At 56.2% G+C, this 26,482-nt stretch overlaps 1 protein-coding gene across 1 annotated transcript in view; it reads right to left on the bottom strand.

The window, feature by feature from the left end:
• Positions 1-2,585: 2,585 nt before the first annotated feature.
• The window catches only part of SLC8A2 (solute carrier family 8 member A2), a 32,354-nt gene continuing 8,457 nt past the window's right edge, over positions 2,586-26,482 (bottom strand). Inside the window, exons 3-10 of the mRNA XM_039244491.1 lie at positions 24,488-25,152; positions 16,406-16,828; positions 11,878-11,981; positions 11,709-11,726; positions 10,347-10,471; positions 9,955-10,054; positions 5,187-5,465; positions 2,586-3,741 (exon numbers count right to left, since the gene is read on the bottom strand). Coding sequence (XP_039100422.1) covers positions 3,365-3,741; positions 5,187-5,465; positions 9,955-10,054; positions 10,347-10,471; positions 11,709-11,726; positions 11,878-11,981; positions 16,406-16,828; positions 24,488-25,152 — 2,091 coding nt within the window. The 3' untranslated portion in view covers positions 2,586-3,364. The remainder of the gene's footprint in view (positions 3,742-5,186; positions 5,466-9,954; positions 10,055-10,346; positions 10,472-11,708; positions 11,727-11,877; positions 11,982-16,405; positions 16,829-24,487; positions 25,153-26,482) is intronic.

Here is a 26,482-nt window from a genome sequence, read left to right as displayed (position 1 = left end):
GACCCTCCGTCACTATCAGTTGCGGTTGGCTTCAGGAATGGCAGATGCTCTTATGCCCTTGCATTCAATACCCTCCTGTGCCACTCCCCTTCCCACCTTGGAGGGAAAAGTCCTCTCATGCCCATATCTTCTCCCAGCACCCTCCTCTTTCTCTCCGAGGTTTTCCAAAGCGTGGTCTACATGCTCTGCCTCAGTTTCCCCGACTTCCACTCCCTCTTCACTCTAGATCAGCCCGACTTCCGCCCCACACCCTGCACCAAACTGCTCTCGTCAAGTCCTACATCCCAAGGTCGCTTTCCGCTGCTTATCTTTCCCCACCTTTCAGAGCTTTTGACTCCCGTCAACCATGCCCTCGTTCTGGAAACTCTCCTCTTGGCTTCAGGTGAAGTCAGCCTTCTGGGTTCCCACCTACCTCTCTGCCATGTCCTCCTTGGCAGGTCTCCTGTGTTCCTCGTGCCCCACCCCCTCCGTGGCTTGGTGACGCCCCATTGTCAACAAATCCCAAACCCGTGTCACTCACACACGCCCCTTCTCCCGGGGCTCCAGGATGTCTTCCCTCCCTGACACGATGTCCCATAGGCATCACCATCAGCACACACTCACCTGCATCCGGAAGTTCTCCAAACCCGTTCCCCCTACTTATGCCCACCTTCATTCCCCAAACTCAGGAGAAACCTCACTGCCTCTGTGGGAAATTCTCCACAATGGCTCCTCCCCCCATTCTCCCCCCGCCCCCAAATTCCCGGATCCACTCTCCACCCTTCTCCCTCTTGCTCTGTGTCCCAAGAGGCTGGCCTATGTGTGTCAACCTATTAACCTCTGGCTTCTGGTTGAGTCCAGCCAGTGGAAGGCGCCAGCAGGAGACTGGTGGGTGGGAGGAGTCAGGTTGGGGTGTTCACTGCCTAGCCCCCTTCTCTCGGGTGTGGGCTGTCCGTCCGTCCGCATACTCCTGGCCTCTGCCAGAGCTACGACAGCCTCAGCTCACACACCTTCAGGCTGGGCTAGTGGTAACTGCTCCCTCTACTGCTGGACTCTGGTACTGCACCTTCCCGAGCTTGTTTTAATTGACCTTGCCCACCCCTAATCCCCCTACAATAGCCCTTTCATTAAACTCTCCCTGGCTATTCCATTTGAGGGCACCATCTCTTTCTTGCCAGGGCCTTGCCTCTATGCTCTCCCTGAACCCTCTCATCCAATCTGATCCACGATCTCCCTAAACCACCCCTTTCACCTCCACCTCCCTACTCCAGGACCCTTCCTTTGCTTCCCCAGCCTCCTCTCTGATCTGTCTCACAGGCAGCCAGAAGGGAAGTTTGAAAATGTAAATCAGACGACATCAACTGCCTTCCCCCTGTCCCCCTTAAATCCCTTCCAGAGCTCCCCTTTGCTTTGGGGATAAATTCTAAGCTCCTGAGAGTGGCTGATAAGGTCTCTTGGGCTCTCTCCACTCCCCACCCCCAAGCAGCCCCTACTCCATTCATGCTAACCTCTTGCAGGAGTATGAAAAAGCCAGTCACTCACAAGCCTGCACCCCTTTAGACACACACACACACACACACCCCTTCTCCTATATCAGGATTCTGAGAAAATTACTTGCTTTATTCGGCAAACTCCCATCAACCCCAGCTCCTCTGATCAGGCCAATCTGGGTCCTCCTCTTTTGTGTTCCCAGGACGCCCAGCGAAAGGGAACGGTTGGCGGCTGGTGGAATGGGGGCGTGGCGAGGAAAGCTGAGGCGTGGGGGCGTGGCTAGGGGGACTGGGTGGTGCGTGGGGGCGTGGCTACGGGAAGCAAGGGTGGGCGTTTAGAGGGGCGGGTGCTTGTGGGTGTCCCGCGTGGAGAAACCCAGAGTGCCTGGGCTATTTCACAGTTGCCCAAATCTCAGAGACCTCGTTAGCTCCCTCCTCTAGAATCCCAACTTCTCACTGGAAGGCTGCTTTGTTTCAGGCAGAATTTCAAAGTTTTATGGCAACTCGTACAGAAATCACATAGAAGAGACAACGACCGGGGCTGATGAGCGGGGAGTAGAGAAAGGCGAGTGGGTTACAGGTCCGGGATGTTGGGGTGATGCACAACAGGACGAGAGAACGCTAAAAACCTGTGGGAAGCAGGGTGTTATGGGGGTTGCTGGGTGATCCTCGGGGTCCCAAGAAGTGGACAGCACTCCGCACACCCCAAGTGTGTCCTTTGGGCAGGAAACGACAGTAAGAAAATGCAGATGGCCTACCAACAGATGGGTGGCCTCCAAAGTTAAAAATGCCCACCCAGACCCCTGGCCCCAGTCCCACCCTCCCACCCAACCCTGCTCCCCATCAGGCAGAGATGTGGCAGCATTTGCTGGCTTGTAGCATTGGTCCTCTGGGACCCTCGGTCTCCTCTTCGAGGGTCCTGCCCGGATTGGCTGGCACTGAGGGCAAAATGAGCCTTCTAGATAGTCAGGGGAGATCGCTGGACTCCCTTTGATTCCTGGCCTCCTCCCCAAAGCCAATTCTCACGGCTGGGGGAGTCTGCTGCCCTCGCAAAAGGAAAGTCTGTCACCCCCTTTCCCCAAGACATGCACCCTCCCGTGTCCCCCCTCCCCCAAACACACTATATATACACACACACACCCCCCCTCCAATGTGTGGCTGGGCTCTCGGAGGTAGTGGAGGCGAGTGGGGGCGCTGGAATGTGAGAAGTTGCAGGTTCAAATGTGCCTTCTCCAGCTCTGAAGCCCCGAACTTCTCCCCTCCCTTCTCCAAGCCTCGAGAATTCGAGAATTCGTGTCCTCCCAAGGGCCTGAGCGGAGAAACCAGGGAAGGTGTGGCCCCCTAATGCGCGCACCTACCTGTTCCCCGCCCCCTCCCCTCGGGGGCTGAACAGAGCTCCCTGAGGGTTGGGGAGAAGGGTCGAGATCAGGGACGTCCTGGGATGGGTCAACCTCCTTCAAAGGTCCCCCAGGGAAGGCTGGGTTCTGAGGCTCTCGGGCACATGTCCCCGGTGGTGGTGGTGGTGGCGGCGGTGGGTCCTCTAGAGGAAGGGGGTCTTAAGGGATAGGGCAAGGCTGGGTGTGTAGGAAGACGGATGTTAGATTCTCTAGAAGGTCACGGGGAAGGGGGCGGTTCTCCGGGGAGGGGCCTCGAGGTGGAAAGGTCCCCAGGGGGTGTGTACAGTGACTCCCAGGGATGGGCTGCACTTGTGGGCACCTCGGGGAGACTCCCGAGGGAACGGAGGGAACGTTAGTGGGGACAGAGGGCAGGGGAATTAACTCCCAGGAGGAGGGGAGGCTGAGGCCCAGGAGGGCGGAGGCTGGATCTCTCCGGAGGACAACGGAGACGCGGGTCCGAAGCAGGGGCAGCCGAGTCTCTGCGGAGGGCGCGGGGGCCTAGAAGCCCCGGATGTGGCAGTAAGCCTCGAGGCTGGCGAAGAGGATGTACAGGAACCAGAGCCCCAGGAAGAGCGCCGTGGTGGCGAGCTTGGGGCCGCGCGGGCCGCCCAGCTCGCCCCCGATGTGCGGCCGGCGCCGGTACAGCAGCACGGCGATGCCCACGAAGGCGAAGACGGTGAAGAGCGTGACGGAGAAGGCCAGCGTGCCGGTGCGCACCTCGAACGGGCGGCCCTGCACCGCCCAGTACACGGCGGCCACTGACCAGGCCACGCCCAGGCCCAGGAACACGTTCACCGCGTTGGAGCCCGTCACGTTGCCGATGGACGCGTCCGCGCACTGGTCCTGAAGCGCCGCCACCTTGCTGGCGAAAGTGTCTGCGCCGGCAGAGACGCGGCCGTCACCGGGGCTCGGCCTGCCTGTCCCCAGACCCCGCCCCCCGCCGCTGCAGCCGGGCGCGCGAGGCCCTTGACCCCAAGCAAGCCACAAAGCGGGTCATCGTTCCCACGCCTGCGCTCTGCAAGGCCAGCCGCCTGCTTTCCAGGGGACTCGCCGCCCGCTTTCTACGGGACTTGTTTGCATTCGGCAGTATCCACGCCCTCCTTTCTGTAGCGCCCACTGCCTGCTTCCTGTGGAATCACTATCTGATCACAGCCCCTGCATTCAGTGGGGTCGGCTGCCTGCTTTCTCTGGGGCTCGCTGCCCGCCTTCCATAGGAATCACTGCATCGTGAGAACCCACTACCTACTTTTCTGTTGGCCCGGTCACCCCACCGCCACCTGGCTGGACAAAATAAATGTTAAGTGCCACCCACATGCAACCCCGTCCCTCTCAATCCCCGACCCGGTGTCTGTCAAGTTTGCAGCCTGGTTTCTGTGGCCTCCACCCATTTCTGAACACCTTGCTAATAACTCAAATGTCTGGTACGGAGCGCAGGCATCAGAGGGCCATTCACAGTAGTTGCTTTCTGCGGGGCTCAGTCGGTTAAGCGTCCGACTCTTGATTTCAGCTCAGGTCATGACGGGCATGGAGCCTGCTTGGGATTCTCTCTCTCTCTCTGCCCCTCCTCACTGTTCTCTCTTTCTTTCTCTCAAACATAAAAAAAAAAAAAAAAGCTTTCTACACGACCCGCCACCTGCTTTCCAGGCCTACAGCGCCACCACCTGGCGGGCGAACACATCCACGTGGGGAAAAAAGGGTCCGGCTGCCCACACCTTGTCTTCCCACTCCGGTAAGAATTTCTGTCTTGGACACCTGGTTTCTAAGGGACACCCCCACCCCTTCAGGTTGGGAAGAGGGGGTCATGGCCATTGCGTTTCAATGGGACACACACTATAGTCTTTGGGGCCCCTCTTACTTCTTGGGCAGCTCTGCCTTCAAAATCTGGTTTCTACTCGGCCCTGTCATCTTAGTTAAAGCTTTGAGACTCACTGGCCTCATTCCTGTCGTGGCCACCAACACGGTTCATTGTAATCTTCCATGTGGTTCCTTGAGGGGGAGGTAATTAACACCTTCTTTCCATGGGACCTTTCTTCCACCCTTCTCCCCGTGCCCCGCCTCCTTCTTTCTATGGAATCCACTGTCTGGTTTCTACATTTCCCAACGCCTTAGTTCTAGGGGATGTTCCACCTGGTGGCTTTGGGGGAGGACAGGAGCTCTCTGCCTAGTGTCTGTCATGTTCCCTCGTTATACTTTGCGGGACCCACCCTCCGGGTTCCGAACGCCTCCACCACCTTATTTCTGCACGACATTCCTGTCTTGGGCTCTCCTGCCCAGCTTCTCTGAGACTCTACCCGGACAAGCAGCTTCCCAGGGGGGTTACCAGGGATGGAGGTGCCCAGGGCCACGAAGACCACGGCGTTGACAGAGTCCTTGAGGCCGACGGTGCAGCCGAAGTGCGAGGCAAGGTCCCCGATGAGGGCGGTGAGCAGGCCGATGACCAGGATGCAGACCCCGAAGCAGGCCCAGCCGTGGCAGTACTCCGTGGGGGGCACGCAGGCGAAGAGCACCTTCCAGAACACCGTCAGGAAGTGCATGACGTAGTCAAAGCAGGAAGGCAGCCGCTCCTCCCGGGACCCGTCCTCCTCCTCCTCCTCGTCCCCTGCGGGCACACGACCCAGGTGGGGCACACACCCATGCCCCCTTCTTCCTGGCTTACAGAGCCCCCATGGGGTTCCATAAAATTTTGTTCCTGGAATTCATTGCCTTCCCAGAATTCCTGGCAGCTAGGAGAATCCCCTGAAGCCAGAGGCCATGTGCTCAGCTAAAAATAGCTGGCTTGTCAGGATCCCTTGCTGCTAGGGGTGGCCACATCCCTATAGTTCAGAAAACAGTCTTTTTCCCTGATGCCTTTACATCTACCATTTACAGAAAGCCATTTCTATGGCTAGAAATGCTGACTTCCTCTGACCCACTGTAGCTAACAGTAGCCACATACTCAGCTGAAGGTGCTTGCTTTCCCAGAATCCCTTGCAGCCATGTACCCGGCTAACATTATCTATTTTCCCCAGAATCCCTTCAGGCTAGCAACAGCCCCGTCCTCAGATAAAATAGTCACTTTCCCAGAATTCCTTGCAGCCAGCGGCAGTCACATCTTCGGCTAACTGCTTGCTTTCCCAGAATCCCTCGCAACCATAGCCATGCGACCCAGCCTGGCAATGAGGCATAAACAGAGGGTTTCTGGAAAGCTCTGGCTTTCCTGACATGGGCGCTGTGTTACCGATATGTTTTCTGAACTCTGCGGGGGATGCCTCACTCGCCCTTCGCGTTGTTTGTGTCACCTGCTGTGACCGAATTTGATCCGTCCTTGACCTGCCACCCGGGATTTGTGTCACGGGAAAGCACAAATGGAATGTTCTGTCTGCCTTGCCCTAACCTGAGAAGCACAAAGCGATGAGTGAGAAGCAGGAAACAACTTGAGAGGCTGCGCGCTATGTCCGGAAGGATGCTGGTAAGGAAGAGTGTAATTCTGGACCAGTCACACAGAGGAAGTCAGGGAGCAAAAGCCAGGGGGCCCCGACTCCCAGGTCCACCCAAGCTCCTCCAAACTGTCAGCCAGCAAGAGGACACACTGATGGATTTAGGAATTCGGGTCATCCATCCCTCTCCCGCTTTTCCAGCTCACTTAGTCTCTTGGCTTGTTTTTTTTAAAAAAGTTTGTAAATGCTTAGCCAAGTGGTTTGTGGGATTTCTTCACTCTTCATGCCACCTTTCAAAGAAGGAGACTTCTGCGGCAACCCAGGGTCAAGTGGAATTGGAAATTCCAAAGCAGCAGGTGCGCTGCCCCTTCCTTCTACCCTGCTTCCTCTTTCTTCCTGCCTGGAATGCGGGCTTGATGCCTGGAGATGCGGCAGAGGTTTTGCCACCATGAGGGCCAAGGTTGAAAGTGGGAAAGAAATAAAGAGGGAACCTGGGTTGGGGCGCCTGGGTGGCTTAGTCGGTTAAGCGTCCGACTTTCGCTTAGGTCATGATCTCGCGGTTCGTGGATTCGAGCCCCGCGTCGGGCTCTGTGCTGACTGCCAGCTCGGAGCCTGGAGCCTGTTTCAGTCTATGACTCCCTCTCTCTCTAACCCTCCCCTGTTCACGCTGTCTCTCTCTCTCCTAGAAATAAAAAAAAAAAAAAATTAAAAAAAAAAAAAAGAGGGAACCTGGGTGTTTAATGATGTTATTGAGCTGCTACCTCTCTATGGCCTCCTATGGATTTCTTTGGTCTGTGACAAAAATAACGCCAGTGTGCTTCAGCCGCCTACGGTTGACTTTTCTGTTGTTTGCCGCTGAATGCATTCCTAACTGGCCACGGTGAGATGTGGCCAAAGTCAGAGTGGGGAGCCACACTCTTGGCAGGGAAAGGGCTGCTATCACGGCATCTCTTGGGGGCTTTTCCCTGCCCTGTTTCAAATCCCGCCTTGGTTTCCCACTGCCCTTAGGTCGAGGGCGCTTGGCATTCTTGCACTTGGCATTCAAGAGCTCCAGCCTCTACAGAGTCTTCCAGCCTTTCCCGTAAAGGGAGCCTCATGGTTACGTCTGCGGCTCTGGAGTCCCCACTCTGGTTCCAAACCCTGGATCTGCTGTGTGACCTTGAATCGGTGTCCTAACCTCTCTGAGCCTCCTCATGCCCCTCTGAGAAATGGGAGCAATAACTGTACCCGCCTCAAGAGAAGGTTGTGTTGACTACATGAGGCAGGCCACGTAAAGAACTCTCTGCGCAGCCTGGCCCATCTCCAGCTTGACAGCTGGTCCTTGAAGGCCCCTTCTGGTGCCTGGGGAGACTCACAGATGCTCCAAACCAAGGCCACCCTGCAAAGAGCGTACAATTGAGGCACGGGTGTAAAGGACATACACAAGCGCCCCCTAAGTGCAAGACGGGACGTGATTCATCGTCCGAGGGGGTGAGGACCACCCTTTTCCGTAAGCGCCCCAAGCGGCTTTGTGCCCACATCAAGGAAGGAAAGACATTTGTTGAACAAAGTGCTAAATGATCAAGGACCAGGCTGGAAACGTGGGAAGCATTAGCTACATGAGGTCAGATGGGAAATGGACTTCAAAGCTGCCTGGCGCTCCACGGTCCCCATCATGATGTCATTGTCAGGATCATTAATTACCACTGATGGGGTCTCCCCCCGCACTTCCTCCGATCTGATAGGCTGCTCTCTACAGATCCATGAGCTGAGTTACCTCCACGACCACAGTCTCAGTGTCATGCTACCCTCTCTTCTCCACTAAGCCCGGAGAGTGCTGTGGCTTCCCACCATCTTTGGGCTGAAGCTCCCATCCGTCAGTCATCACATGCCCATGGCCCATCTCCTGCCATCTGTCATCACATCCCCATGGCCCATCTCCTGGGCAGCCTCAACTCCCCCCTCCCCCATCCCAGCCTCTCCTTCTTCCTTCCACAGGCTCCCTCCAGCGCCTGGACCTTCCCCCCGTCCAAAATGCTCCGTGCCCCCCCCCCCCCATGCACCGAAATGACACCCAAGCTCCCTACTACAGCCTGTGCAGACCTGCATGGTCTGGGCTCTGCCCCCTCCAGCTCACCTCGTGCTAGTCACCCTTCCCAAATGTGCTAAGCCCTAGCATACCTGCAGGCTCTCTACCTGCACCACCTCCCTGTCCGTTCCCTCCTCCTGCCTAACTCTTAGTCCAATGTGAAGACTCGGCTCAGAAGCCTCTTCCTCCAGGAAGCCCTCCCGGACCTTCGGGCTGAGTCAGCACTGTCTTTGGGCTCTCTCAGCAGCAACCTGGGGTCCCCTGGCCCAGCCCTGCCTGCTCTGGGTTGTCACTGTCTTGGGGAAAATCTGTCTCCCCCACTGGACTGTGAGCTCTGTGAGAATAGGGCTCATGCTGTCATAGTCATCTGTTTGTCCCCAGCAATGTCCTGCACAGGGCTGAGTCCAGAGGATCCCTCAGAAATAGATACTGAGGGGCACCTGGGTGGCTCAGTTGGTTGAGTGTCTGACTTTGGCTCAGGTCATGATCTCATGGGTTCGAGCCCCGCATCAGGCTCTGTGCTGTCAGCGTGGAGTCCGCTTGGATCCTTGGTCCCCCTCTGACTCTGAGCCTCTCCTGCTCACGTTCTCACTTTCTCTCTCTCAAAAGTGAAGAAATATTTTAAAAACGAGAAAGGGGGCACCTGGGTGGCTCGGTTGGTCCTTCGACTTCGGCTCGGGTCATGATCTCACGGTTTGTGGGTTCGAGCCCTGCGTCGGGCTCTGTGCTGACAGCTCAGAGCCCGGAGCCTGCTTCAGATTCTGTGTACCCCTCCTCTCTGCCCTTCCTCTACTCTCTCTCTGTCTCTCAAAAATAAACATTAAGAGCCACAATCCCTAGTGTATTTTCGCTTCCTACATTTAGGCTTCCCTGAAGGAGGCCTGATGTTGTATAAGGGACAGAAGTCTTGAGCTCCACCTCAGCCCTTTCTGAATTCCCTGTGGGACTTCAGGCCAATCCCTTCTCTGCTGCTGGGCCTCAGTTTCTCCTGTCTGTGTCACAAAGGGCCAGTGTTGGTCTCCCAAGACAACCTGTGAATCCAAGTGTCGCAGTGTCTCTGGCCACAGGAGGGCAGTGTGGGCCCGTCTGAGACCTAAGGAGGGCGAAACTGCACAGGTGGGAGCTGGGTGCCCCCCCAATCTCCATGGCAACAGAGGAGCCCTGGCTGTCTGAGGAGGCTGTGACATTTAACCTGTTCTCACCCTCCAGCCATGTGACGCCAGGAGAAAGCCCAGCAGGGACTTCTCCTGCCCTCAGCTCTCTGTCTCCACCCCTCCGAGTGCCTTTCTCTCTGTGTATCCATGTCTCTTTCTGCCCCTCTGCAGTTTACTGACTTCATTCTCTACATCCCTCATGTTGCCTCCATGTCTCTGTCTCTCTCCATGATTCTCTGTACATCTCTCTTTGTGTGTCCGTCTCTTCTGTTTGTATCTGTTCCTATCTTTCCGTTTCTTTCTTTTTCTTTGTGTGCTTCTTGTTCTCTTTCTCTTCTCTACCATTCTCCGTCCTTTTCATCTTGCCCCTCTTTCTCTCCTTTTATTCATTTCTCTCTTTTCCTTCCCAGCACATTGTCTCCCCATCCCCTCCCCTCCCTCCCCACTTACCTGCGCTCACCGTAACTGCCTCTAAAAACTGTTCCCTCCACGAATGGGTCCCAATCACCAAGGCCAAGTTGGTTTTCTTGATGAGTTTATCCACCGTGTTCTGAGGATAAAAGGGTGGGGAAAAGACCATCGTCTGTGACCACCTTGGCGCTTCCCTGAGGCTCCCCGAGGAACACTGGGGTTGAGGCTCACAGTCCACGCTCAGAGGTCCTCAACCTACATCCCAGTTCCCAGCAAGAAGGGAAGAGGTGGTGTTGCTGTCCATGGTGCTGGCGGAGGGATAGGAAGCCGGCCTCAGACCCTTGGTCACCCTCATCGTTGACTCTTACCAGACCTTCCCCGAGAAAATAACTCAGGCAAGACTCCAGGAAGCTGGGGCCCCGGAGAGTCACCTTAAAATCATATGACTCCTCAATGATGACCTCCAGCCGGCGGTTTTCCCCAAGAACGGGTTTGCCCATCTCCGCTATCCTCCGCGCCTCCTCCTCCTCGGCCGTCAGCTTCCTGTCCCCATCTCCTGCAGCAGAAAGGATGGGAGTTAGGCTCACTGGGCCTGTGATGCCCTCACTGCCTGTTCCCACTGAGAAAGAAAGGTCTGTCTGCTGTCCCCTAGGAAGCCTCCGTGATGGCATGCCCCCAGCCTACCCCAGTGTCCCCATCTGACCACCATCTTCCCCAACCGAAGACCCAGCTGGTCCATGAAGTTCAGCTGGTAGGCTCTGGGCTTCAAATGGAGGGAGCTGTGTGATCCTGGGCAATGCCTTAGCCTCTCTGTGACTCAGTGTTCATATCTGTGAAACAGGTACAACAGTAGCTACCTATGGGGGCTGTGAGGGGTTAAAGGAGTTACTTCATGTATGGTGCTTAGCACAGTGCCTGGCACATACATAGTCCACAATGTTATTTCCTTGGTTAAAATCACCTACACTGTCATTATCATCACCACCCTCGTGGGCTCTGACAAACATCCTTGAGTGTGTTTGAAGTGGTAAGGAAAGAGGGGGTCGCCAATTAAGGTACAGACCTTGGACCCAGACCTGCCTATAGGTGACCCACAGCTCACCTATCTCCCCAAAGCATGTTGGTCGTTTGTTCCGAGCTCAGCACCAACTCAACCCTAACTCTTAGAAGAATGTCACCCCAACCAGGAACACTCTCAGAAAACTCTGCCAGCAATGAGTTTTATTGTGTTAAGGTTCTGGGATTTGGGGGCCTATTTGTTACAGCGGCTCCTATCACTTACCCTGACTGATAAAATCTTTAGTCTGACTCTAATCCTAACTCCAAACCCAGATTCTGATCTCAGCTCCCAAACTACTCTGTTCCTTTTGTTCAAGCAACTGTCCCCACGCCCACCCCAATCTCTGACCCTGGCCTCAATTCTAACCATAACTGCCCCCCCCCAACTCCCCTCCAACCCCCACCTAGGTTTTGATCTAAATCTGACCTCAATTCTAATCTGACCCCACCACAAACCCAGATGGGATCTTGACTTACCATTCCTCAGCCTTAACTACAAACAAACCATGACCTTGGCCTCTGAACCCCCAACTGTAACCCCAAACTCAATGGACCCCACCAACTATGAGGTCAGCTCCAAACCTCACCCAGCTCCAACTCTGCCTTTATCTCACCTCCACCCTGTCTCAAACATGACTTGGGAGGGTAGCTTGAGGCCATGACCCTTCTCCCGAGAACTGCCCCCCACCCCCATGTCTCCCCTCCAGTCAAAGCCCAGAGGTAACTCCACTCACCTTGATTGAGCAGCAGAGCTGGGGAGAGACAGAGACAGAGAGAAGGTGAGATTGCTTCCCTGGGAAGCTCAGATTCATGAGCCTGAAGGAGCAGCCACTAATGGAGCCTCCGAGGGTCCCCCCACCCTGGACCCCTTACCTCTCCCACAGCATACCTGTCACCCCTCACCTGAAATCCCTCGCTTAAGCCACTGTGGCTGGCCCAGCTCGATGAAGAAATTATCCTTTTTCTCATATTCCTCGTCATCAACTATCTTTACCTGAAGAGTTTTCCTGGGGGGGAAGGGGGAGGAAGAGCACCCAGCATGAGGCCCCACCCCCAGATCGCCAGATAACTCGTCACTAGCCCGATTTCTGGAGCGCCTCTCCATCCCAGGCTCTGCAAGCTCATTTAATGCTCACAACCGCCCCCACAAGCAGGCTCTCTAGTATCCCCGCTTGACAGAAACAAGCACAGAAACAGCTGAGGTTTATTAAATAGCAACCTGAAGGATCCTGATAAAACCAAAGTTAGATCAGGTCCATAGTCTGCTCAAAACGTTCACATGGCTCCCACCCCAGCCAAAGTCCTTAGAATAGCCACAAGGCCCCATGCAGTGTGGCCGTTTTTCTCTGTCTGGCCCCCCACCCTTCTCTCTGTTCCTCACTCGCTCCAGCTACACCGGCCTCCTCACTGTTCCTTGAACATGACAAACCTGCTTCTGCCTCAGGGCCTTTGCACTGGCTGTTCCATCTACCTAGAACACTTTTTCCCCAGGCTCATTCCCTCGGTTCCTCTGGATCTCTGTTCAAACTTCTTTCTTAATGAAGCTCACTCCCCTCCCCACCTTCTTTAATATTGAAATCCACCCCTGTCCCAACCCCGGCACACCTGGCCCCCTTCCCCTGCTCTACATCTTCTTTGTTCCATATCACTTTCTAAAATACCATCTAATGTGTTTATTTTGTTTAGTTTGCCATTTGCCTCTTCACATTAAAATGTAAGTTCTGAGAGAAAAAAAAAGTAAGTTCTGGGCACCTGGGTGGCTCAGTCAGTTAAGTGTCTGACTGACTTCAGTCAGGTCATGATCTCGTGGTCTGTGAGTTCGAGCCCTGCATCAGGCTCTGTGCTGACAGCTCGGAGCCTGGAGCCTGCTTTGGATTCTGTGTCTCCCTCTCTCTCTGCCCCTCCCCTGCTCACACTTTCTCTCTCTCTCTCAAAAGTAAACGTTTTAAAAATGCAAAAAAAAAAAAAAAAAAAAAAAAAAAAAAAAAAAAAAAAAAAAAAAGTAAGTCCACCAGGGCCACCAGGGCAGCGATCTTTGTTCATTTATGTACTTTGCTGCACCCCCAATGCCTAGACCAGCACCTGGCATAAGGTATGCCTTCCATCAACACTTGTGAACTCGAATCCTTCAGTTCAGGAGACCCTCTGCTTCCTGCCCTCTGTCCTGACCACATTCAGAGGATTAACTGAATGCTGATTGATCTGCTCGGCCTCCCTGCTGCTATGGTAACCAGGGGGTGACTGGGGAGAAACAGCCAGGAGTTATCCATGCCCTCCAGGCACACAGCGCCCCTCCCAAAGGCCCACAATCCCAGAAAGCCCACAGCCCTGCCCCTAGCAGCTCTTTCAGCTGTAGGAACCTTGAGGCCAGGCCCCAGAACCCAGAAACACAAACAGCCAGCCCACACAGTCACCCAGCAGAAGCCAATTACACCGCCCACACCCACACACCATCGCACCCCGCAGCCATTGCCTATGCAGTGGCAAAATCACACAGACCAGATGCCTGTTAGCACAACACCCCCACCACAGCCTCAGCGACTTCGCCAACCTGCAGAGCCCGCTGTGGGACTGGCCATGTAGGCTCTTCCTTTCCTACATCTCGCTCATGATGCCTCTTGGGTGTCTGTTTATTTTTATTCCCCTCAGTCTCTCTCTCTCTCTGTCTCCATCTCTGACCCTCTCCGTCTCACTCTCTTCACAGCTCTCTGCCTTTCTTTATCTGTGTTCTTCTCTCCCTGTCTCCGTCTCTCAGTATCCACAGAATGGAACAGCCGAAGGCACCACAATTCAAGCAAAACGCCTGCCATCAGGCACTCAATGGACCCATCTCCACACCCAAACGCACAGGACTCAGCGACACCCATGTAAAGACAGATGCACACAAGATGGCCATGTGCGGACATGTGCCCACCTCCACCCTCACCCCCTTCTGGTCTCGGGATATTTTAATTTTCTGTGGGCAGAAAGAAATGGCCACCCCCAACCTCAGGAGAGGGCTGGGAGCTGTCCACGGTTCTGGAACACCGCTCGGAGAAGCAGGGTCTCGGGAGACACTCTACTCACACAGCCTGACACAGGCAGACAGCTGTCCGCCGGCGACACGCTGACGGGATACACACACACCTCCGGCGCTCACTCTCTCGCAGACACGCCGTGATCCGCTGACACGTGGTGACTGACACGCAGTGACACTAGTGCCAACTGGCATCCTGACAGGCGTGCCCTCAGGGGACCCAGGGGAGGAGAAACCCAACTGGCAGGGGACAGCAAGAGGGACTCGAGCTAGACAACGGCAGGACTTCCTGAGATCAAAGGAAGCAGCCTTTCTCCCCAGGCAGACATTCTGTCACCCTCATGCCGGCCCTACTCGGGTCCTGGAAACCCCACTCGGGTCCTGGAAACCCCACTCTCCAGCCCTTCACAGCCTCTAATCCTCTGACCCACCCTTTTCACACCCTAACTCTTTTCTTTCTGTAGCATCAAAAAAACTCTCCTTCCCCGAGTCCCACGGAGTCTCTCTCAGTAAGAAGGTCTCTCTCTTCCTTTCAGGCTTCCTCGATCATAGCCTCTCAATCTCTCTTGTTCCCTTTCTCCACGTACTTCTGTGTCAATTTCCTTCCCTCCTTGTATCAAAGTTCCTGTCTTTCCGTCTCTCTCTCTCTCTCTGACTCTGTTACTCTGTCTCTGTGTCTCCATCTCTCTCTAGGTCTTCTCTATCTCTGGATCCCTCTGTCTCTCTCGCGCGCATTCTCTCCCCTCCACCCCATCTCTGGGCGTCTCTCCTCCACCTCGGTGTTGATTCTGTCTGGGGCCGCCCCCCCCCCCCCCCCCCCCCCCCCCCCCCCCCCCCCTCCTCTAATTAGCGCCTGCCCCTGAAAGAAAGGATGTGTTTCCCTAAACGCTAATTAGCCTCCTGTTCTCTGTCTTCTGAAGTCACAGCTGGAGGACTGGGCGGGGGCGGGGGTAGGGGCGGGGGCGGAGGGTGTCCCAGCCTGGGGAAGCCGTTTGGGGGAGAAGGCCTGTGGGGTCGCAGCAGCAGGAGGGAAGCGGGTTAGACTACAGGGACGACCAGGATACGCAGAAAGACAAGTCTCTCCATTCCCCCTGCCCCTTGAATGTGACAGATGGGGTCTGGGATGGTGCCCTCAGCCCTCGACCCGAGTTCTCGGCCCGACACAGGCAGAGAGGGAGATGGAAAGGTACGGAAAGTCCGTAACTGAAATATAACCCGAGTCAGCTAGATACTGGGGACCGAGATCTCGAGATTAACGGAGACCTAGAGAGGGCCTGCCAAGAGCGAGAGACGCGGAGACACGGAGGGAGGGATGGAAAGGCTGAGCGGAGGCCAAGGCCCAGAGGCGGGGGGGAGGGGACGCGCGACGGGGGCTCTGAGCGGTAGGAGGAGCGTGGGCGGCAGAAGGAGGGAGACAGACGGGCGTGCGGGGGCGGAAGAGCGCAGGCACAGGGAGGGGGGGAGGAGCCGTCTGCATGCCAGGCGTGCGGCGGGGGATGTGAGGCTGCAGGCACACGGCGGGGGCCTCGGGCATCTGTGCAAGGGGGTGGCCGCGTGTCTGAGCGTGAGACCACCCCTGACTGTTCTAGCGTGCGTGTCTGTAGCTTTGCGATTCCGTACGTGCCAGTGGGTGCGTTGGTTGTGTCTGTGTATCCAGGCCCCTTGCCCAGACCCCACCCCGCCTTTCCCGGATCCCAGTCTTTCAGTTTCTTCAGGGTCTCTTCAGGCCCTGCCCCCACCTTCCCAGGCCCTACGATTCCTACTCGGTCTTTTCCCAAAGCCTCGCTCACGTTCCTCTTCAGTCTCCAGCTATTTCCCCAGGCCCTTCCACGTACCCACAAGCCCCACCCCTCCCCTGGTCCCGCCCCAGGCCCCGCCCTCTCCGCTTAGGCCCGCCTTCTTCCCTTGACCTCGTCGGTTTCCTGGTGCCCCCACCCCACCTATCGCCTTAGGCCCTGCTCCTTCTCCAATTCCACTGGCACCACCGTCCCACCTCGATAGGACCCTCATGTCCACGAGGCCCTTCTCTTCAAGCCACATTCTATCTCCACGAACCCATTAAGTCCTCTACACTCCTCTCCCCAGGTCCCTATCCTATCCCCTTTTCCCCCTCTCCTCACGGGGCCCTTCCTCCTCGGGTCCCACCCTCCTCTCCCCAAACCGGCTTCTTTCTTCCACCCCCTTCCCATGCCCCGCCCCTTCGTCTTGGCCCCGCCCCCTCCCGTCTCTTCCCTCTCCGCCCCGCCCCTAAGCCTTCCCACACCTCCACACAAGGCCCCGCCCATCATATAGGCACGCCCCACCCGCGTCCCAAGGCCCCGCCCCTCCCGCGGTCCGCCCACTCCGTCCGCCGTGCCCCGCCCCAGCTTCCCGCCGCGGCCCCGCCCCCGCCGGGGTGCCGGCCGGCGCGCTCACATGGTCTCGTCGTCGCCGAACTCGAGCTCGCCACACGCGTCCTCGTAGTGCACGCCGCCGCCGCGCGCCGTGCCGTCCACCGTGCGGTACGGGAGGCGCACGGTGCCCCGCGCGCCCGAGCTGCGCACGACGCGCACGTCCACGGTGCCCATGCACTCGCTCACGTGCAGCAGGCGGTCCTGGAAGGAGAAGATGCCCGCGTGGTCGTCGTCCAGGATGGTGACGGTGGCCAGCAGCGGCGCCACCAGCCGTCCCTTGGGCCGCCCGCCGCCGTCGGGCTCGAACATGCCCTGCGCGTCGCCCACGCGCAGGTTCAGCAGCCGCACGAAGAAGTGTTCGTCTTCCTCGAAGATGTCGTCGTCGATGATGCCGATGCGCAGCTCCTTCTGGGTCTCCCCCGGCTTGAACACCAGCGTGCCCTCGCTGCGCGGCAGGGGAAGGGGGAAACAAAGGGGCGACGGTTGGTCAGAGGCTCTTTGGGAGGGAGGGGAGTCGGGGTAGGCTTCCCGGGGGAGGAAAAGGCGCCACTGAAACCTCACCAAGTATGAGACTGGACAGGCGTTAAACAGATAATACTGAGGATGAGTCAAGGTGGACTTCCAGGGGGAGGGGCTGCGGAAGGGGAACGAGATAAGAGTTGGTCTCTCCCACCATGGAATCTATGAAGGTTAGAAGAGCCAGCATCAAATAGGCAATGATGGAGATGAAATCAGCACGGGCTTCCTGTGGGAGTTTCCAGTGGGCAGGAGTGCTCCAGGCAGAGGGAACAGCACATGCAAAATCCCAGAGTGGAGAGGGCCGGGAGTGGTCCACAGCCACGCTTCTCAGCCCTTAAGCACACGAATCCCCTGGCAGGTCTTGCTAAAATGCAGATTTCTGGGTCGGTAGCTCTGCGTTTCCAGACTGCATGTCTGAGTGCTCCCACAGGATGCGGGTGCTCCCATGGGAGACAGGGGCCACACTTGGGAGTAGCAGGGATGCAGGGCCCAGAGCTGACATTGGCACACTTCGGATGGAAACCTTTGTGTCCTCTGGGATCCCCACAACAGGAAGTCCACACTGCTTAACTCGGCGTCATTCATTCAACCAATACTCGCTGAGCACCTGCTCTGCGCCCTGTGCTGGGCAGTGCTGGGAACACAGCGGCGAAGAGGCCCTACTTCACCGGGCTTGGAGGCCCGCGGGACAGCCACATCGCGGTGACAATTACACATGTAATAGTGCATTTATAGTTCATTCATTCAGCAACCATTTATTGAGCACCTGCTGTGTGCCAGGCACTGTTCTTAGTGTTTCTTGGGGGAAACAGCAGCAAAAGCAGATCAGAGAAAATCCCTACCCTGGTGACGCTTCTGTTCTAGTGTAGGAGACAAATAAACAACAAACACCATATAAGACGGTGGGTGGTGATGGGTCTCTGGGGCGAAATAGAGGAAAGCAGAAGAAAGGGTAGGGCGTGAGAAGGTGTTGTGTTAGGGTGTCAAGGAAAGCTTTTTTTTTTTTTAATTTTAATGTTTATTCATTTTTCAGAGACAGAGTGTGAGTGGGAGAGGGAGAGAGAGAGAGAGAGGGAGACACAGGATCCGAAGCAGGCTCCAGGCTCCGAGCTGTCAGCACAGAGCCTGACGTGGGGCTTGAACTCACAGACCACCGTGAGATCATGACCTGAGCTGAAGTCGGATGCTTAACCGACTGAGCCACCCAGGAGCCCCAGGGAAAGCTTTTCTGAAAGGTGACATTTGAGTAGAGACCTGAGGGAGTGAGGGTGGGAGCCATGTGGAGGATATCTGGGGAAAAGTATCCCTGGCAAGGGACCAGCCAGTGCAAATGTCCTGAGGCAGGAGTGGCTTGGAGTGTGTGAGGAATGGGGAGGTCGGGGTGACTCCAGCAGAGGGAGTAGGGGGAGAAGGAGATGAGATCACAGAGGGAACGGGGCAGATGTCACAGGACCTTGGTGTGCTACAGTAAGGATTTTGGTGCTTATTCTGAGTGGGATGGGAAGCAGGGGAGGCCTTTGAGGAGGGGAAGGATGCGAGCTGGCTTGGATCTAAAGGAGCATTGGTGGTGCCTCTGAAGCACATCCGAGATACTCTAAAACGGGGCAGGGGAGGGAATGAGACAGTGACGTCAGAGTAGTCAGAGTGAAACTTTGAGGGGACAGGAAATGACTGGGCTCGTGGCAGGGCTGGAGGCATCGAAATGACTCTTGATGTAAATGCACCCTGAAAAATCTATAATTTCCCTTCCCAGTCCTTCCCACCACGCGCCACCGGCACCGGCGCTATGTGATCCCTAAGTGTTCTCTATCATCCCTGTGATCACTTTCATAAGAAAGAGGTCCCGGGCTCTAGTTCTCCAAAAGAAGTCAGCTTTGTGGGAGGCGCGGAGAGATTCCAAGGTCCTGGCAAAGAGGGAGAACCAGATGACAAGCCTGGAGTGACAGTAAGGGGCCCCCTGTCATGGCAGCCTTCACGCGGGAGACGCTGTCCATGGTGGCCAAGGCCTCCAGCCCAGTGAGCCAGCCTGCTCCAAGCCGGGTCCGCGGCTGGGCCAGCTGTCTGATCTTGGGCGGTTAGGATTTGCAGCTCTCCGAGCCTGTAAAGTGGCTCCGATTCCTGATCTGTAAAGTGGAGCTAATAACAGTGTCTACCTCCTGGGGGTGTGATAAGGATTGAGTTATTATGCCAGGGAAGCACTCAACAAAAGTTAGCTAGTGATATGTGAATATTAAGATTAGAATCTTAGAGGGGCGCCTGGGTGGCTCAGTTGGCTAAGCATCTGACTTTGGCTGATTATGATCTCCTGGTTTGTGGGTTCGAGCCCCACATCAGGCTCTGTGCTGACAGCTCGGAGTTTGGAGCCTGCTTCGGATTCTTGGGTTCCCAATCTCTCTCTGCCCCTCCCCTGATTGTGTGCTCCCTTTCTCTCTCTCAAATAAATAAACATTAAAAAAAAAAAGATTAGAATCAGAATCCTAGGGGCGCCTGGGTGGCTCAGTCAGTTAAGTGTCCAACCCTTGATTTCGGCTCAGGTCTCACAGTTCATGGGTTTGAGCCCCACATTGGGTTCTGTGATAATGGTACAGATCCAGCTTGGGATTCTCTTTTTCTCCCTCTCTCTCTGTCCCTCTCTCTTTTCTCTCTCTCTCTCTCTCTCTCTCTCTCTGCCCCTCCCCTGCTCCTGCATGTGCTCTCTCTCTCTCTCAAAATAAATAAATAAACTTTAAAAAGTCTTCCAATTCTAAAGCTATGGGATGTCAGAAATGTAAACTTAAGGGATAGAGGAAGGTGGGGATGTTAGCACCATCTTTATCAAGTGGTTAACGTTGGCATCAGTGGTAGTGGGGCGGGCGGGTGCCACGGGCCTCCTGGTATAATGCACCGAGGAGGACACAGCACCACTGACATGAATTCCTGCCAAAACGTGCATCCCCTGAATTGAATCACGAGGAAGCATCTGACAAAGCCCAACTGTGGATGGATCTCCTAACTGGCCTATCTTCAAAAGGGTCAGGGTCATGGGGCGCCTGGGTGGCTTAGTCGGTTAAGCGTCCGACTTTCGCTTAGGTCATGATCTCGTGGTTCGTGGGTTCGAGCCCCGCATCGGGCTCTGTGCTGACTGCCAGCTCAGAGCCTGGAGCCAGTTTCAGAGTCTGTCACTCCCTCTCTCTCTGACCCTCCCCTGCTCACGCTGTCTCTCTCTCTCTCCTAGAAATAAATTAAAAAATAAAAAGGGTCAGGGTCGTGAAAATCAGAGAAAAGCCAAGGGATTGATATCCAGACTGAAGAACTCTAAAGAGATATGACAGGGGTGCCTGGGTGGCTCCATCAGTCAAGTGTGCAACTTCGGCTCAGGTCATGATCTCGAGGTTCATGGGTCCGAGCCCCGTGTTGGGCTCTGTGCTGACAGCTTGGAGCCTGGAGCCTGCTTCAGATTCTGTGTCTTCCTCTCTCTCTCTGCCACTCCCCTGCCCATGCTCTCTCTCTCTCTCAAAAATAAATAAACATTAATTTTTTTTAATGTTTTGTTTATTTCTAGGAGAGAGAGAGAGACAGCTTGAGCAGGGGAGGGTCAGAGAGAGAGGGAGTCACAGACTGAAACAGGCTCCAGGCTCTGAGCTGGCAGTCAGCACAGAGCCCGACGCGGGGCCCGAACCCACGAACCGCGAGATCATGACCTAAGCGAAAGTCGGACGCTTAACCGACTAAGCCACCCAGGCGCCCCTACATTAATTTTTTTTTTAAAGAGACATGATAACCAAATGCAATGCTTGGTTCTGGACTGGATGGGCAAAGAGCGAGGGAGTGAAAATGCAGTCACAAAGGATGTTACAGGGACAGCCGGGAAGATGCAAACAGGAACGGAAGATTGGGTCGTAATATGGACTCGGTGTTTACATGTCCTGAGCAGGACGGCTGGACTGTGACCGTGGGGAGGAGCATCATAGATCTTAGCAGATGCACGTGTGACTCTTCATGGGGGAATGCCCTGCTGCCTGCAACTCACTCCCACAGAGTGACACAATTATTACTACTATTATGTGTTACTTAGAAGGGGTGCGTGAATGCACGCAGGACGAACTATACACAACCTGGTGAACCTGGGCGAAGGCTATAGGAGGGTCCCCTGAACCATTTCTGCAGCCCTTCTGTGGGTGTGCATATTTTCCAAAATAGAAGGTAGGGAAGAAAAAGAGCGTGGGGATTTTAGAAACCAGGGATGATAGAAATATAGAAGATGGGCCCCCATTTCAACACTGGATGCACAAAATCTGAGATAATGAAAGGTTTAGAACCATCACCTCGGAGGGGCGCCTAGTGGCCCAGTCGGTTAAGCATCTGACTTCAGCTCAGGTCATGATCTCATGGTCTGTGGGTTCGAGCCCTGCGTTGGGCTCCGTGCTGACAGCTCAGAGCCTAGAGTCTGTTTTGGATTCTGTATCTCCCTCTCTCTCTGACCCTCCCCTGCTCACGATCTCTCTCTCTCTCTCTCTCATAAATAAATAAAACATTTAAAAGATTTAAAAAAAAAGAACCATTACCATTGGAGACTGTTTGGGATATGGATTAGAATATCCAAATGTGGGGGCGCCTGGGGGGCTCACTCCACAGAGCATGCGACTCTTGATCTTGGGGTTGTGTGTCTGAGCCCCACTCTGGGTTTAGAGATAAATAAGCAAGTTTTTTTTTTTTTTAATTTGGAGAAACAGAGGTCCATGGACCACCCTTATTCTGTATGATACCTGTGGGCAAATCAGAAAAACGCTTCCCTTCTCCAAGACACTTGATTTCCATGAATCAGGACATCGTCATAACAGGCATACAGATCTACAACGTCCACTGTGCGAACGGAGCTCTTAGATGTGGTGCTCTTCTTATGCAGTGCACAACTTCAGTAACTGTACGTGACAGCCCTGATCGCCCACTCTGAGGCAGAAATTTGCCCGAGGAACAGGTCCAGGGCTAATCTTGGACAGGAACCCAGGTGTCCTCGCTCCTAGTCCTGGACCTAAGCTACCTTTGATTAGTGATGCCAGGCCTGTGAAGGCCGCCTGGGATAGGCGAGCAGAGGCCGAGGAAGATGTCAACGTTTCCTAGCTCTTGGGCTCCACCACTGAGCAGCATTTACTCCTGCACTTCAAACATCTCAAGACTGAGGTCACTGGCAGATGAGAAAGCCGCCTCTGATCCCAGCAGGTGACACCCCCACTCACTTCCTCCTGCAAAACCTTTGGCGGGGACAGCGCAGCCCAGGAGTGTGAGCAGGAGTGGCCTGGTGGAGAGGTTGTGTGAACAGCAGACACCCCAATATGGCGACTGCCTTTTCTTTACTCGAAGGAGGCTGGGAGGTGTGAAATGGTAGGGGGAGGCTCGAGGGACGGGTCACCGGTGGCCAAAGGGATCTCAGAACAAGACCCTGAGCCCCGCTGGGGAGAAGGTGGGAGGAAGTGTAAGAGCAGTGAACGGCGATGAGCAGTTAAAGGTCCTGGAAAGGTCTGAGGTGTGACAGGGGCAGGCAGGGAGACTGGGCTCTCCAAGGTCTTTGCTGTGGCAGAGGGAAGACGTGCGACACAGCGCTCAGCCCGAGGAGGAGGAGAGTTGGGGGGGGGGCGGGGCTGGCGGCGGCAGGAGGGCAGAACCGAAGATCTGAGCAGTGCAGCCTCAGCCTTACTCCAGGAAGGGAAGGAGAGGGAGGCGCAGCCGACCACTTAGCGGATGGAACCGTGTGAGTGAGTGGCTCAGTCACCAACACTGTCTCCCATGCTCCGCTCTCGTTTCTTCAGCGCCCTCACCACTGACATTTTCCCCTATTCGGTGTCTACTTCCCAATGGCCTGTCTTTCCCACGAGGATGTCAGCTGCATGGGGACAGGGACTGGATGTGTTTCACTCACTGCTGGTCTCCCTGCGCAGCTCTGTTCCCAGCACATGCTGGGCCCGTGAGAAGCGGGAGACTGGGAGAGGCCCACGCATCAGTCAACCGAATATACGGGGGCGCCCGCGTGGCTCGGTCGGTTGAGCAAGTGACTTCGGCTCAGGTCATGATCTCATTGTTTGTGGGTTCGAGCCCGGCGTCGGGCTCTGTGCTGACAGCTCGGAGCCTGGAGCCTGCTTCGGATTTATGTCTCCCTCTCTCTCTGACCCTCCCCTGCTCACACTCTGTCTCTCTCTCTCAAAAATAAATAAACATTAAAAAAAATATATAGTACCTGACACATAGTAGGTGTTCATCAGGAATTGCTGAAGGAGGGAAGATCACAGCTGTGTTCAAAACGGGGGGTGAGGAGCGGGCCTGGGGCAGCGAGGCTCAGGAGGGTGCAAAGGGTGGGTTTCTCTGTGGTAGAACCGAAGACCTGGGGATCATTCTGGCACTTCCTCTCCCCTCTGGTCCCATTTCATTTTCCCACATAGCACTTACCACCCCCTGATGTTTTTATATCTTGAGTGGTTTATAAGCTTACTGCGGCTTGAGGGTAGGGACCTCAGCTGCCTTGTTCGCCATGGGGTGTACCCCCCAGGCATATTGTAGGTGCTCAATAAACCTTTTCACTTTAGTAACGTTGTGTGTGTGTGTGTGTGTGTGTGTGCACGCGCGCATGTGCGAGTGGGGTACTTGTTCAAGCAGGTGGTAGCACACGTGGAGGAACTATAATAACACAGGGAGGTCTCCAGCACAAAAAGCCACAGGCAGGGGCGCCCGGGTGGCTTAGTCGGTTAAGAGTCCGACTTTCGCTTAGGTCATGATCTCGCGGTTCGTGGGTTCGAGCCCCGCGTCGGGCTCTGTGCTGACAGCCAGCTCAGAGCCTGGAGCCTGTTTCAGTCTGTGACTCCCTCTCTCTCTGACCCTCCCCTGCTCACGCTGTCTCTCTCTCTCCCAGAAATAAATAAAACGTTAAAAGAAAAAAAAAAAAGCCACAGGCAGATAACAAACACGGGAGGGGCAGCCCGTGGTCGGGGCACAGCCACGCCATCTGGCTTGTCCACAGTGTGTGCCAAATGCCTACCAGAGTGTCCCGTACAGGGGCGCCGGGTGGGGGTGGGGACTCGGCCGTTTGAGCGGAGCCCTGCATCAGGCTCTGCGCTGACAGCACAGGACCTGCTTCGTGTTTTCTCTCTCCCCGTCTCTCTGCACCTCTCCTGCTCATGCGCACGCGCGCTCTCTCAAAATAAATAAACATTAAAAAAAAGAGAGAGAGAGAGAGAAGTACGAAGCAGGCTCTCTAGAGCAAATGAATGGATGGCTCAGTCGGTTGGGCCTCCGACTCCGGCCCAGATCATGATCTTACAGGTCGTGGGTTCGAGCCCCGCGTCGGGCTCTGTGCTGCCAGCTCGGAGCCTGGAGCTGCTTCGGATTCTGTGTCTCCCTCTCTCTCTGCCCCTCCCCCACTCGCCCTCTGTCTCTCTCAAAATTAAAAAAACGTTTTAAGAAAAGCTTTAACAGCCCCCCTCCCTCCCACCAGAGTGAATGAATGAGCCAGCGAAGGAGGGAATGGAGCACAGCGAGGCGCCGGGGGGCGCCGGGGGGCGCCAGGACCCCGCTGCGCCCGCGCAGGGCCGCGGGGCTGGCCGAAGCGAAGACCCACCTGTACTCGTAGTCGGAGCCGGCCTTGGCCGAGCCGTCCTCGGTGCGGTAGTCCACGTAGAAGGTGCTGTTGCCCTCGCCGCCCTGGCACGTGACGGACAGCAGCACGGAGCCGCAGTTCTCCAGGCAGTGGTAGAGGCTGGGCTCGAAGTAGATGCGGCTGGCGCCGTCGTCCTCGTCGTCGCCGGCGCCCTCGGCGGGGGAGGCGCGGCGCGACGCGTCCACCGCGTGTCTGCGCAGCACGTTGCCGGCGCCCGTCATCAGCCGCGTGGCCTGGATGCGGTAGAAGGCGCGGCTCTTCTGCTGGTGCAGCAGCGCGTAGTAGTTGGCGATGCCCACCAGCTGCTCCAGGTCCTTGTCCGGGTGCTTCTGCTTGAGGTCCTTGAGGATCTGGATGACCTCGCGGCGGCTGGCGTCCAGCTCGCGGGCCTCGGCGGGGCCGGGGCCCAGGCCGCCCGCGTCGCCCGGCACCTCGGCGCCCACGAACGTGCCGTCCAGCTCGATGCTCTTGGGCGGGTCGCCCTCGGCGCCGATGATGATGCCGCTGCGCGGGTCGGTGCGGTAGCGCTTGTACACGTACTTGTAGAAGAGCAGCCGCTTGTCGGCCATCCAGGCGAACACCACGCACACCGGGAAGAACACGAGGGTCAGCAGCGCCTCCCACACCTGCGGGAGGCCGCGCGCGTCAGGACCGCCGCGCCGCCAGGGGGCGCGCTCGCCGCCCCGCCGCCCCAGCGTCCCTCTCGCCCGGGCGCCCCCTCCCCGCCCCCGTCCCGCATCTGTCCCCATCCCGGCCCCTGCCCCGCCCCGTCCCTCTCTACTTCGCTCTCTTGTCGGCTCCTGTCTCTGCCACTCCCCATCTCTGTCTCTGTCTCTCTCTGATCGGTGTCTCTTTCTCTCCCTGCCTCCGTCTCATTGTGCGTCGGTTGCACGTTTCCTCCTCTGTCTCTTCCTTGTTGCCTCTGTCTCCTTGCCTCCATGTCGCCCTTTTATATCTTTTGTAGATACCCGGCTCTGTCCCTTGTGAGGCCCTTCGCAGTTTCTCTGCCTCTCCCCCTGCCTGTCGCGTTCCCGGTCTCCTTATGCATGCACGCAAGGAACGTGCAATGCAAGCATGTAAGCAAGCATGCATCCCTCCCTCTATCCACCTTTCATCACGCTGAGAACCACGCCCAGCTGCCTGCCCCCAGTGCCCGGAGCCCAGACACCCTCAGCCGCCACTAGACGACAGATGGGTTCCCACCCTGAGGTCCCAGCCCCTGTCAAGGGGCAGAGCCTGTGTCCCTTCCCGCCTCCCTCTCCCTCCAGCCTTTTCTCCCTGCTCCGTTTCCCCCTGGCCCCTCCTCATCTGCGATGCCTGGACCCGTCCACACCCCACCCGCCACCCAAGTCCCCTCACCTCTTCCCAAAGCTCCCTGATTCCCCACCCCCACCAGCGAATCCAGACAGCCTTTGCCAGACTCTCTCTTTCCTTAGAATCCGCCGGGCCCTCAGGGACGAGACGCTGCCTCTAAAAGAGGCACAAGTTTGGCTCCTCTTAACAGCCTCATAAAACAAGCTCCTGTGTTTACATGCTCTGCCTCCCCAGAGACGCAAGGCAATGCAGGGTTCAGATCCCGGTTCTAGAAGCGGCAAGTCTGGCTCAGCCTCTTGTCTGTGAAAACGGGAACATCCCCAAGGCTGAAGGCGCTGATGCACACCTAGCACTTAGCACTGTCGGTTCCCGACACAGGGAACATAACTCAAAATGGGACATTAACATGACCGTTCTTCTACCTAGTGTTCTGTCGCTCCTAGCGCCCAAGGAGGTCCAGGGCTCCTCTGCCTCACCCTTCTGGTTAAAGACAGGGAGGAAAGGATGAAAGATTATTTACAATCAGACAGCCCCCAGAGCGATCGGAACGTCTTTAACATGGGCCCGGAAGGGGAAATATCGTTTAAGATCCAGCCAATCCCCACACCCCCGGCCGCTGTGTTTGCTGATGGCTCAGAGACA

The sequence above is a fragment of the Hyaena hyaena genome, unplaced genomic scaffold, assembly GCF_003009895.1.
Source record: "Hyaena hyaena isolate Hyena2069 unplaced genomic scaffold, ASM300989v1 scaffold_9, whole genome shotgun sequence".
Lineage (NCBI taxonomy): Eukaryota > Metazoa > Chordata > Mammalia > Carnivora > Hyaenidae > Hyaena > Hyaena hyaena.
This window is presented reverse-complemented; position numbering and strand designations above follow the sequence as displayed.